This window comes from Antechinus flavipes, chromosome 6 (genome assembly GCF_016432865.1).
Source record: "Antechinus flavipes isolate AdamAnt ecotype Samford, QLD, Australia chromosome 6, AdamAnt_v2, whole genome shotgun sequence".
Lineage (NCBI taxonomy): Eukaryota > Metazoa > Chordata > Mammalia > Dasyuromorphia > Dasyuridae > Antechinus > Antechinus flavipes.
This window is the reverse complement of record NC_067403.1, coordinates 212,899,277-212,911,654: the sequence shown is the minus strand read 5'-3', so window position 1 is coordinate 212,911,654 and position 12,378 is coordinate 212,899,277. Positions and strand designations below refer to the sequence as shown.

The window sequence follows — 12,378 nt, the reverse complement described above, 5'->3', positions numbered from 1 at the left end:
TCTTCAGAACCTAGCCCTCTCTTACTTTTCCAATCTTCTTCTACCTTGCTTTCTGCCATGTTTCCTTTCAATCCAATAATACTGGACTCCTGGCAGTTCCACAAACAAAATCTCCATCTCTCAGGTCTGGACATTTTCTCTGACCATCCCCCATGTGAATGCTCTCCATCCTCCACTCAGATTACTAACTTCCCTGCTTTTTTAAGTCCCATCTTTTACGGGAGGCCTCTCCTAATTCCTCTTAATTCCAGGGGTTTTCTTCTTTTAATTATTTCATTCTTCCCTTTTAATTAATCAAATAATTAATTGCCTGTGTGTTGTTCCCTCAGGAGATTTTAAGTTTCTCAAAAGCCAGGACTATCTTTACTCCCTTTTTCCTCCCATTGCTTAACATAGTGCCTGTTCCATAGTAGGCACTTAAATACTTATTAAATTGAAAATGAACTAACAAAGTGTTTTTATAAACCTTAATGGGGGTCGGGGAAGAAAAACTGCTTTCTTCTTGAATTGGCCCACTCACTTTCCCTACCATCCAATCAAGAATAGAAGTGTTCCAGGTGGAACTATCCCCACTGTCAGTAATTCTCACAAAGTCTTTGAGTTGGGGGCAGGTAGATGGGTAGCACTGATGAGCTGCTTTCTTATTAGTGGGAATATAACTAATATTCTCTCCTGTATAGACCCAACACTTGTGCCCATTTCAGCTTTTGCTGTGCTTTAAGTTCTGTCCTATTTGCCTCCAGCAAACTCATGCTGGGTATGAGAACTTTTCCTACAATGGACAGTTAAGTGGGAAACGCCACTGTTGAGCCCCACGGTATTCGCCAACCAGGTTTTGCTTGCTTTCCAGGAAGATTTTGTGGGCTCAGGGACCACCTTCTTGAGGACTTTCCTTCCCAAAGAATTCATTAACTGAGATATTTCCATACACATCAATTCCTACTACCCTCCAACCTCCCAAATATTGAGTTGAATGCTTTGTGTGTCATGAGCCAAAACAAGCAAGCCATTAGTGGGGGCTTCAAAGTCTATTATATAGAGATGCAATTGGAGAATATTCAACTGAGGACCTATGAAAAGCTAATTTTTTTTTGCACCATAATATGTGTATGTCACTTTCATCTTTAAGTATTTTGCAGTAGATGTGGAATTAGAAGATGAGTTCAAATGGGACCTTAGACACAACAACCTGGGTGACCTTAGGCAAGTCCCCTAACCTCTCTTCGCCTCAGTTTTCTCAACTGTAAAATGAGGATAAAAACAATACCTCCCCCTTTCCTCCCAAAGTTGTTGTGAGGGTCGAATGAGACAATGTTTGTAAAATTCTTAGCATTGCTCTTGGCACATAGTAGGTGCTATAGAGATGTTTATTGACTTTCCTTTTCATGTCTTTTATCTCATATGATTATTATATTTCAGAGCTGGTGGTGGGGCTGGGACTAATATCTGGTTTGATTTACTTTAAGACTGGTATTTTTTCCATTGGTCCATACCTTCCTATACAACCAAGTGGAAATCCATGGAAAACAGAAAATTTGTGTAAAGATCTGGTTGCATAAGACTGAGACTGAATTCTTAAGGGAACTTTCAACTGTCAGAACTACCTCCTAAAGCATCTCATTCTGTGTGTGTGTGTGTGTGTGTGTGTGTGTGTGTGTGTGTTTTTTAAAGACAACTGGGGTTAAGTGACTTGTCCAGGGTCATACAGCTGGCAAATGTCTGAGGTCCTTTGTCTCTAGGGCAGTGCTCTATCTACTGTGCCACCTAACTTTCCCATATCATCCCATTTTAAGACAGTTTTCATTGTATAGTAGTTTCACTTTACATTAAGCAGATGTTTGCCTTTTTTTTCCTTTTTAACAATGATAGCTTACTGACAGTGATAAGCTAATTTCTCATCTTTCATCTATATTTATAGGCAAAAGTGTGTGTTGGTAAATATTTAACAACCAGCTTTCCAAGAAGAGACTGCACCCTACAGACTTGTAAATTTAATATACATTATTTAATATCTCCTCTATCATTTTCTGAAATCTAAGAAATCAAAATAATAAATTGGGGCTTGATCAGCATTTGCTGATTTTTAAGGTATAAATTCTCACATTGGAAATTTAACATTTGGGCTTTAGGAGCCAATTCAAGCTGGATGCAGCATACTTTGGTCTATAGTATTTTTTCCATTGGTCCATACTTTCCTATACAACCAAGTGGAGATCCATGGAAAACAGAAAATTTGTGTAAAGATCTGGTTGCATAAGATTGAGACTGAATTCTTAAGGGAACTTTCAACTGTCAGAACTACCTCCTAAAGCATCTCATTCTCTGTGTTAAGATATTTAATTTTTAAGATTTTAAGAATTTAAAGATATTGACCATTCCCTTACCGATCCCACCAAAGTCGAGGTAAGACGTGACTATCACTTCCTTAATCCTCAACAAATTGCAGATTTAAGATATAACAAATTAATTAACAAATTAAGGTATAACACTCATGTTCTTTGGCTTTCATGTCACATTGTTGAATCTTATTGTGCTTGCAACTCAATATATCACTGGGATCTTTTCATTTGAACTCCTAACTGATCATGCTTCCCCTTATCCTTCATTCATAAAGTTGATTTTTTGAACCCAAGTGAAAGAATTTACATTTAACCCTACTTGTATTTCAAAGGCACAGGGAACTGAAGGTTTGCTGTTGCTAATCATCCTTAGAGTAGACTCAAATGAAGGGATAAAATGACAAGATAAATCTGACATCTTGATTTTGAATTGTCTACTGCTCTCAACTAATCTTTGCCCTCCAAACTCTTCCCTTTTACCAATCTATCAACTATTGGTGTAGATTTATTTAATTAGTCTTGATTATACTGGACATATACATTACAACATGGCTTGTTGAAAAAAAACATTAATAGCACTTACACTTTTCCTGCTGGTAGTAAACAGAGCTGGGGTGGTGAGGGAGCCTGGCCAACTACCAATACAACCTGGGCATAAATGGCTTCGCTGAGCCTAACATCAAGAGAGTGTAAGATCTACTACCAACCAAATAATATGTCCAGTGTTGACAGTAGGAAAGGATAAGGTATGAAGAAAGAGAGCAAAGTGTCCCGTTAAGAACATTGGTAACATTGCCCAAATATTACCTTGGGGTAATATTTCCTTTGTTAAATGCCCCAGCGTAGCCCCAAGAGTCTAGGGTCCCAGCAAGTGCAGGTGATACCCTCAGCAGCTTAAGGGAAGGCTGAAGCCCAGAATCAGTCCATGGATCCATGTCTTTAGAAAAAAAAATCCCACTTCAAAAGGAAGAGAGGAAACACTGAGGTTTACAAAGAACCACATTTATTTTCATTTACAGCATCAAATACCATAAATAAAGCTAAACAACGTTTAGGGTGTGCAAAATACAGGGTTCTGTGTGAACAGTTAAATACAGAACATGTCTCAAAGTCACCAAAGGTCATAAAATGTGTCACAGGAGAGTTGGGAAGCTAGAAAGGTTGCAGATGAGGAGGACAGAATCTTTGGTTGGCATTCTTTAGAGAGAAGAAGACTCTGCAACGGAAGATAAACGAGAGGAAGGTAGCACCAGCTGACAGTTTGAAAAGGCGGAACCAGGTCCAAAGCCCATCAGGGCCAACATGCATGTCTTCAAAGAACTTGGAAAGAATGATGTACTTCCCAAGATGGACAGGCAGGGACAGGTATTCATACAAAGCAGGGCTGAAGAAATCCTGGCTCTCTGTCTTTAAAAGAATAGCCCAATTCATTTAAAAAAAGAGCATATTCACATAGGTTGCTCTGCTGCCACAAATAAATATACTGGCAGTGAAATGATCTTTTGTAAGGATATAGAGGAGCTTCCAGGCTTTTTAGCCCAGCTGCTGCCAGATGTGGCCCAACTGTGTCCTTGACAGCATTCCATTGGCCTTTAAGTTCTATTGCTCTGACTAAGCTTCCTGAGCTACCTTAGTCTTTCTGAGCTATGGTGGAAAACTACTTCCACAGCAAAGCCTTCTGTCCATGAAGGAAGTACACAATGTCCCCAAGGTCTCTTTCGTGGCTTAGGAAGATGGCTAAAATGGAACTGCAATTATTTTAACAAAAGTTCATGTTACAGAGTGCTTTTTGGCTGGCATATATACATAACATAGCTACATTAAAGTCACCTAGCTTTTGGTAAAGGACACTAAAAGCCAGTTTTCAGTTGGGAAAAAATGATTCTACAGTTGTCTAGAGGCTTCTCAAAAAGCTAGACTTTTCTGAACAATGACAGAGAACTCGCTCTGGCCCTGTCTCTCGCAGGCAGAGTTAGTACCTTCAAGGAAGGCAGGTTGGATGGGGTATTAGAACATGGCTAGCTGGATTGGGATAACATGCAAAAACATTGACGTGCGGTGCCAGAGGGGTTAGGGAAGACAAGCATTGTTCCAAAACAAGCAACTGGTTTTGAATCCTACCCCGTAGCATGCTATTAATTGGCCACCACCCCCCCCCCCCCAGCATCCATTTATCACAATACGAGGCTTCTACTCTGTTCCAATCTCTTGTTGGGGAAAGGAAGGAGGGACAAAGCTGCACTTGAAGCATATTTGGGGTTAATAGTGGGTGCTCACAATTGGCAAGAAGACCAGTCACCTCGGAGCAGAAAGGTGTCAGCCAAGGATAGGTGGTAACACTGGAATGTTGTAAAGAACTGAAGACAGGAGTGAGACATTGGAAAGAGAGAAAGAAGAGAGAGTTTAGTTGAGAGGGGGGAGAGGAGAAAACACAAGAGATTTAGAAATGCTGGAAATCATTAGAAGAGTGAAATTTCCTCCAAATCAAACTTTACTATTTCTTCAAGATATGAACCTTTCTGATGAAGAGAAGCTCCTGGAGGGCAGGCATTCTCTCACTTTCAGCCTCCTATCTCTATTATCTTGTGACAATATTTAGGATATAAAAGGTGCTTACGAAATGTTTGTTAAATAAATACTATCAAGTTCTCAGCCTGAAATTCAAATGATAGATAAATATTGCATATTATTGATACCAGTACATGGTAGTTTTAAATTGCCAACAAAAATCGCCACCAATATCCCCATGGAATTAGTTTTTGACAAGGCTTTTTAAATTGTTTTCACCTGTTTCTGAATTCTAAAGCACCCCCCCCCAATACCTAGAATATTTCTTGCTTCCTCACCAGGAAGGTTCATTTCTTGGAGTAAACATATATTACACAGGTTCTTGTCATTTCCACTACATCATTATTTCCCATCTCACCATTTGGCTCAACATGTGACAGTTTAGAGTAGTTCTCATTGCTATCAATAATAAACCTTTAGAAATGAGCCATCTATGAAACACTTTGACTACACAGTGATTTTCAAGATGTGGATAAAAGTTACGAAGAGCAGCATACCCTCAAGAAATGTGTGCACATTGTCACCTTGAGAATTAACAGTTTTTGAAATCCCTAAGCCAAACAGCCGGGTGGTTTGGGTAGTTCCCAAATGTGCAGCAAGTGAAGGGTCCTCCCTACCGCTCTGAAGCTCTTGTGCAAACTGGACAGAACCACTTCTTCTATCAAGCAGGGGCTGGTGATAGTCTTCACTAGGCCCTTGTGGCTAAAATTTGGCCACAGACTCAATGAGACTGCTAAACCCCTCATTTCCCCATAGAATCTTCGAAATCTTTGTAGGGAACCCAAGGTAGTCAATTAAGCTTTCTAATTTCTAAAATCTGCAGTTTTCCAAGTTTTCAAATAGAGGTAAATGTAAGATAAAGAGTTAAAAGGAAATTAATTATGGGGAAAACAAGGATGGGAGAAAAACTTGGCATTGAGACCCATTCTGACTCAACCAACCCATCCATCAACAAGTTTTTACTAAATGTCTGCTACGGACCGGCCCTGTGAAAAGAGCCATGTCTACACAGGCAAAATGGACCACAGGGGCTGTGTAACTTTCCAAATAGTCTGAGCAATGTTGATTGCCAGTTTAAAATATGCAGTCAAGGCCCCGAGCTCTTTTCTTCCCGAGGAAATTTATGGGCAAGAACCCTACTAATGAATAATTACCTCAACTCCACACCTTGCTTTGTCTATAAAGAAAGTATAATAAGATTTCCTCCAGACCAGAGGACATAATCATTTTTTCCCTAAGTAAATATGGTGAGATAATCATCTACTTAAAGCTATAAGGAAACTTTTATGTCATCAAAGATTACTCTTTTATAAATGACAAAATTGAGACCTAGAGAGGCTGACTTGTTATACAGGATCTACAGCTAATAAATAGCTAAGGAAGGATTTGAACTAGGATCTCTCTCACTCCAGATCCAATCCCCTCTCTCCATAATACCCGACTGACTCTAAATGAAACTGCTCCATACACCTGAGGACAGATATTGCCTGCATACAGATGCTGTGCTATCTGTAAGCATATATCACAGGTTCTGCATTCAGTAACAAAACCTGGGTTGGGTTGAGTGCAATCTACAGAAAAATGGCCCCTTCCACATCTTTCTCTGTATTGCTATATATGATTAATTCCTGACTGTGAGGCTGGTGGATGTTTGGGAGCCGATAATCAGTCCCTGCAATAATCATTCATTTGTTGCTTCTATGTATTGGCTTGTTGGGGATTGGGGAGTGAAAAATAAATCTAGCATTTCAAGTCAAAACAAAGGAGAAAGGCAAATCTTTCTAATTCTAAAAGAATAGTTTATTGCTATTGTCCCACTAGCTGTTCTTAGACCACACTATTTTAATTACATGCTGCTCATCCACATTCTAATTCTTCAATGATGGAGATTTAAGAGCAATTTTTTTTAACTGCCTAGTGTAACACAAGTAAATTGAAAGCCTTTGGCCCAGGAGGTGGCGAGTTCATTTATGAGGTGTTGTTTTAAAAATCTCACATCATCATCTGCACAAGTGGTAAACCTTATAATCTACAAAAAAAGCTAAAAAACCACCCAAGTAACAAATTCCCAGTTCCCCAACAAACAAAACAAAAAGTTCCCCTTCTTCCCACCCCCACCCCAACCCTAAAATTAAAAAAAAAAACCTTTTAGAAAGAAAAAGGTTCTGTCTTGTCTATTATATCTTGAAATGTAAACCCAGAAATATGGCTCATTATTGTGGTAAAAAGAATCGAAGCTTTCCAAGCTATCAAAACATCCTTCATGTAAGTTCCACACATGGGTGCCATGAGGGCATCCACCTCTGCCATGTAAACTGGACAAGGCTGAGGTGGATGGACTCTCGGCATATGTATCTAAGTCGATTGAAATTATTTGAAATTTAAAAAAAAAAAAGAAATTATTTGAAATTCAGAGTCCTAGCAAACTGCAAAAAATACTGCAATTTTTACACTTTGGAATATCACAGGCACTTTGGGAGAGAATGTATTGGGAAGAAAATAGAGCATACAATAAGAGAAACTTCAGCTGAGTTTGACCCAGAGGGATTGTTGCACCCAATCGTGCATTCTCTGGAGAGGGGACTCTGCCTCTCTGTACATGTCCGTCAAGACCTCGTAAAGCACATAGAGGAGAGGTACCCCCAAACTCAGAAGTTCATACATGTAGCAGTAGTTGTAAGCATTGTCCCTGAAATGGAGGACGGTCTCACGCAGAAACCCACATATCCTGTTACAGAAGCTCCTGGGGATGTCAAGCAGATCCCTTGTCACCCTAATGGGCCAGCATAGCACTTTCCTAAAGAAGGAAGTCATGATACCTGGCGGGCTGGCTTCTCGGCTGTTGACAGCAGGACCAAGAATTTCAGGGGAAGGGTCTGGCCACTTGGCTTCCTGCTGTTTCTCCTTTGCTTCCTCCTTAGAAACAGGACAAAGAGAAGTATTGATTCCTGAGTCATACAGAGGGGATGCTCAGACAGATGGAAGGGCTTCAGAGCCATTGAAGATGGGCTAGGGGCCAAACCAATAGAAACGTTGTATTTCGAAAAATGCTATTTTTCCAATATATACTATTGGAATACTATAAATTCCAATTTATAAAATGCTATTTTATACTAAATACTTGTAAAAAATACTGTTGAGGAAAAAAAAAGGACTCTTTCTTTCTTTCCCTTCCTGGGCCTGAGCAACCATCTACATATACTAGATTAGCAGGAAAGATTTCCATGTCCTCTCCCTTCTGCTTCTTGGGGAAGAGTAGGGGGTGCGTCTTGGGCAATATGCTGTAGAAGAGGGTGTTATGGAAACAAGACTGAAAAGCTTTCAGAAGAGAGCATTAGAAAAAGAACAGACTTGTAAGCAGATTGGCACATGCTTTTTTTACTTTATTTTTCTAAGGTTTTTTTTTTTTTTGTCTGCATTTTCTTTTGCAACATGGCTAATCTGGAAATGTTTTACATGACTGCACATGTATAAACTATATTAAATTGCTTGCCTTCTCAAGAAGAGGGGAGGGAGAGAGAGAATTTGGAACTAAAATTTTTTTTAAGAATGTTAAAAACATTTTTACATGCAATTGTGAAAATAAATGGCTATTTTGAAAAGAAGAAATGGGGTAGACTTAGCTGTGGATGTCTCCTAAAGGTATAGGACAATCCAAGAAAGTGAATGTTATATAGATAAGAGAAAACCTCATGAGGACATGTCCTTAAGTCTATTTCCAAAGATTTTGTGCAAAATTATTTATTTATTTGGGGAATGTCAGATTTAGGGTTTCTTAGAAGCCAAATGGAGGCAATATTTGTATCCAATCTGAGCTTAAAGGTCCCAGAAGACCCAGAATAATGAAGATAACACTAGATACCACACTTTGTCACTCACTTGCTCCTGTCAAAAGAACCAAGGATGCTCTTGGTTGAACTGAAAACAGATTCAAGGTGGCCATCTTTTGGGGTCACAGAGAAATGCCTTCTGATTAAGGACACTTATTCCTCCCTATGTTAGAAGTATTTTGGGGGGTGAAACAATTACGGTTAAGTGACTTTCCTAAAGTCACACAATTAGTAAGTATTAAATGTTTGAGACAGCCCTTAAACTCAGATCCTCCTGACTCCAGATCCAGTGCTCTATTCATTGTGCTGTCTAGCTGCCCCGGAAGCATTTCACAGAAAAATCTCACCTCTTGTCTCTTCAATTCTGCTCGTCTCTTCCTTTGTTTGCTATTGGTTCTACAGTGAATGAAATGAGCTTTGCAGTAAAATTTGCCTGTAAAAAAATACCAAAAGGTAGTTGTTGTTTTTTTAAATGTATATTAAATTTATTTATTTATTTATTGTGTGACGCAATTGAGCTTAAGTGACTTGTCCAGAGATCCCCAGCTATGCAGTGTTAAGTATCTGTGGCCAGATTTGAATTCAGGTCCTTCTGATTCCAGAGCTGGTGCTCCATCTACTATCTGTCCCTACAATTCTTTAATAAAGATATTAAACAGACATTGCCAAATTCTGGGACCCTGCAGAGATCTCTTTCTCAAATTGACTTTGAAACACTAAAGATAACTCTATGTTTGGCCATTGATGATGATTGATGGGCCATAGATTTAGAGCTGGAAGAGACCTTGCAATGTAACTACAATGTAACTAAGGCCCAAAGAAATGGGACTTGCCTAGGATGTACTGCTATATGTACGAAGTGGGATTTTTTGGTCCTCAAGTCATCAGGTTTTGCTTAATCCATAACTTTGTAATACCTTTCATTCAACTTAGTCTGAATTTGCCTAATTATTTATTAAAATCTAGTTCTCCCCTTTCCATCTTGTCTGCAGAAAAAACATGAAAGATTGTCACATACTTTGCTAAAATCTAGATAAATTATTCCCACAGCATAGTAATCCTACTCAGACATGTCCTGTTCTTTTTTTTTTTTTTTTTTAATGCTCTATTGTACTTTTACTTATTTTAGTTGTGTGACCCTGAGCAAGTCATTTAATCCCAATCACCTCAGCAAAAATAATTAAATAAATAAAAAAACAAACTCATCATTTTGTACAATAAGTACAGAATGTTCAATAAAAGCCAAGAAAGAGAAGCTTGATCACTTTTTTCTGGGGTCCCATGGCTAATAATTGTCTGCAAGTGATCTTGGAAGCCAGGTTATCCTTCTTTTAGGGGAGATAAAGAGACAAAATCTGTCATTTTACTGACACTGAGAATGTCTGAATGAGGAATCTCTTCCAATGCAGGTTGACATATTTTCTGCAAGACATGGCTTTAGGGAGTTGCCATCATGAGGTTAAGGGACTTGTCCAGACATCTGTAAAATGGTAATGGTCCCAATGTCGACAGAGGTCACAGATATGCTCCATCCAGCTCAAAGCAGCAATCCCACTGCCTGGCAAGCACAAGTGGAATCCTCAGGAAGCTCCAGGGCCAAGGCCAGGGGAAGGCCCTTGCTGTAGGAGGCTCCCAAGAAACACATGCCTATGGGTCGGAAGGGCTCAGCCCTTCTCTCTCTCTCCCATTTAGGAATCCCCTAGGACATTGTCTTTGAAGGAGGCTGCTCCCGGGGTTTACCTTCATCTGCATCAAAGGCATAGACAGCCAGGCGAAGCGTGGTGGAGCAGATCTCACATCTGAAGCACTCCCGGTGAAAGAAGTGGCCCTCGGCACTGAGGCGCTCCATCACGTACACGCGCCTCTTACAGAAGTAACAGATGTCGCTTCCTCCCAGGTTCTGGGGGAATTCTCTTCTCAAAGATCCCTGGGGACACAGGAGACAAGGAGGGAGGAAAAACAGCCAGTCAGGAGAAAAGTCCTTGACGGCAACCCCCGGTGCCAGCAAAAATCAAACGTCCTGACATGTAGGCTGTGGTCCGTGGGTAGAAAGGGCTTGCCAGAACCTAGGGCTTAAAGCTGATGAAGACTTAGCCTAACTCCTTCACTTCACATGGAAGAGGCTCATTTAAAAGGAGACCAGTAAGAAGCAGCAGAACAAGCAATGGAACCAGGTCTACTTCCCCTACACCCCAAAGCATCCTCCCCTTTCACTGTAGAGCGTAGCAAAAGTACCCAGAAATGGAGAGGCTAAAAAAAAGTCCTTTTCTCCCCTAAGACAGGGTCTAACACCATGTCTGTATAGCAAAACTTCAGGACTGCCTCTTAATGTAATTTTCCAAATTGAGTCTGCTACAAGATTTGTATTTTTTTAAAAAGTATATATATATATATATTTAAACTTTTAAAAATATATATTTTTAAACCTTTTAAAAAAAGGTTCTTCCCTTTCCCTCCTGCTTTATTTGCCCAGATCTGAGATTCTTAATAGTAGGGAACTCCTTGTGTGGAGCTACCCTTCTCCCATGAGATCTGCCACTTGTAGCAGTTGCTAGTTTTTGAGAGTTGATTGGGGTACAGAGAGGTGGCAGTTTCCCCACAACCACACAGCTAGTATATGTCAAAGATGAAGCCTGAACTTGTCCTTTACCCATAGGTAACATTTACCCTTCCCTTCTCCATGACTTCAATAACATGGTGCTGAATAGGAAGACATAAAGCAATACTTTCCAAGGGAAGACAAAATAAAAGGGACCAAATAGAAAATGTGACATTTTCCATTCCAGTCTTTATGAAGTGTACATTAGTAACTTATGGGAGGAAAGCAAAGTTTGCTCAATCTAAGACACACACACACACCCCCATTCACATGAGAGTTTATTACCTGGAGTTTCTTAGTATTAAGCAATTGTGGGCTGAGTTTAACCCAGCCCTTGGGGATGGCGAAGGAAAGGGGATAAATACACACCAGTTAGCTTGGAATTATGGGGGAGAAGGTGAAAGGAAAAATGGAAGATTCAAACCAAGTTAGTGATTTTGAATAACTTGATACCTGGTGATTCCAGCCAGGAGTAGCCTCAGGTGGAGAAGTAGATGAATTGGGTGAGAGGGATGTTTGGTCCATTACTGTCCTCTGAATCCAATCAAAATGATCAGTTTGGGGCACATTTACTTTTTCAAATGACATGATAATCAAAGGGGAAAAACCCAGGGCTTCTAAGAGCATGAAAGGCAGAGCATCCAGGGTTCTGACACAATAGGGATAAAGACCTTTCACATGGGAGAGGTCACTGGGGGAGAGGGGAGGCAGCCTTACCCGCTCTGGCGAAGCAGCCTGGGTCTTGGGTCTGTGATCATTCATATACAGATTGACCAGAACTTCAGCCACTGCCCCTATTCCTCGAGACACTTTCCCTACTGTCATCTACCGGGTGATGGAGGCAGTGATAGAGAAGAAAAGCAAGAGGAAAGTTTATTTATTTATTTAAGGAAAGGACAAACAATGAGATGCCAGTTGAGCATGGGAGGGGGAAAAGAAGCAGAACAGTGAGAGGGGGAGGGAGGCACACAAACACATAAACGGCAAGTGATGAGCTGCCACTTGCTCCCTCAGCAAGGGACAGGAGGGGCTTTAAACCAAA

General features: G+C 40.2%; 1 protein-coding gene across 9 annotated transcripts in view; it reads right to left on the bottom strand.

Moving 5' to 3' along the window:
- Positions 1–3,325: 3,325 nt before the first annotated feature.
- The window catches only part of MICAL2 (microtubule associated monooxygenase, calponin and LIM domain containing 2), a 163,277-nt gene continuing 154,224 nt past the window's right edge, over positions 3,326–12,378 (bottom strand). For 3 of the 9 annotated variants that reach the window (XM_051965010.1, XM_051965008.1, XM_051965009.1), the window contains exons 22-27: positions 12,054–12,161; positions 11,790–11,870; positions 10,478–10,664; positions 9,085–9,170; positions 7,727–7,823; positions 3,326–4,696 (exon numbers count right to left, since the gene is read on the bottom strand). In XM_051965010.1, the coding sequence (XP_051820970.1) occupies positions 4,656–4,696; positions 7,727–7,823; positions 9,085–9,170; positions 10,478–10,664; positions 11,790–11,870; positions 12,054–12,161 (600 nt within the window). In that variant the 3' untranslated portion in view covers positions 3,326–4,655. The remainder of the gene's footprint in view (positions 4,697–7,726; positions 7,824–9,084; positions 9,171–10,477; positions 10,665–11,789; positions 11,871–12,053; positions 12,162–12,378) is intronic. The other 6 variants (XM_051965011.1, XM_051965012.1, XM_051965014.1 and 3 more) reach the window with 6 other exon arrangements.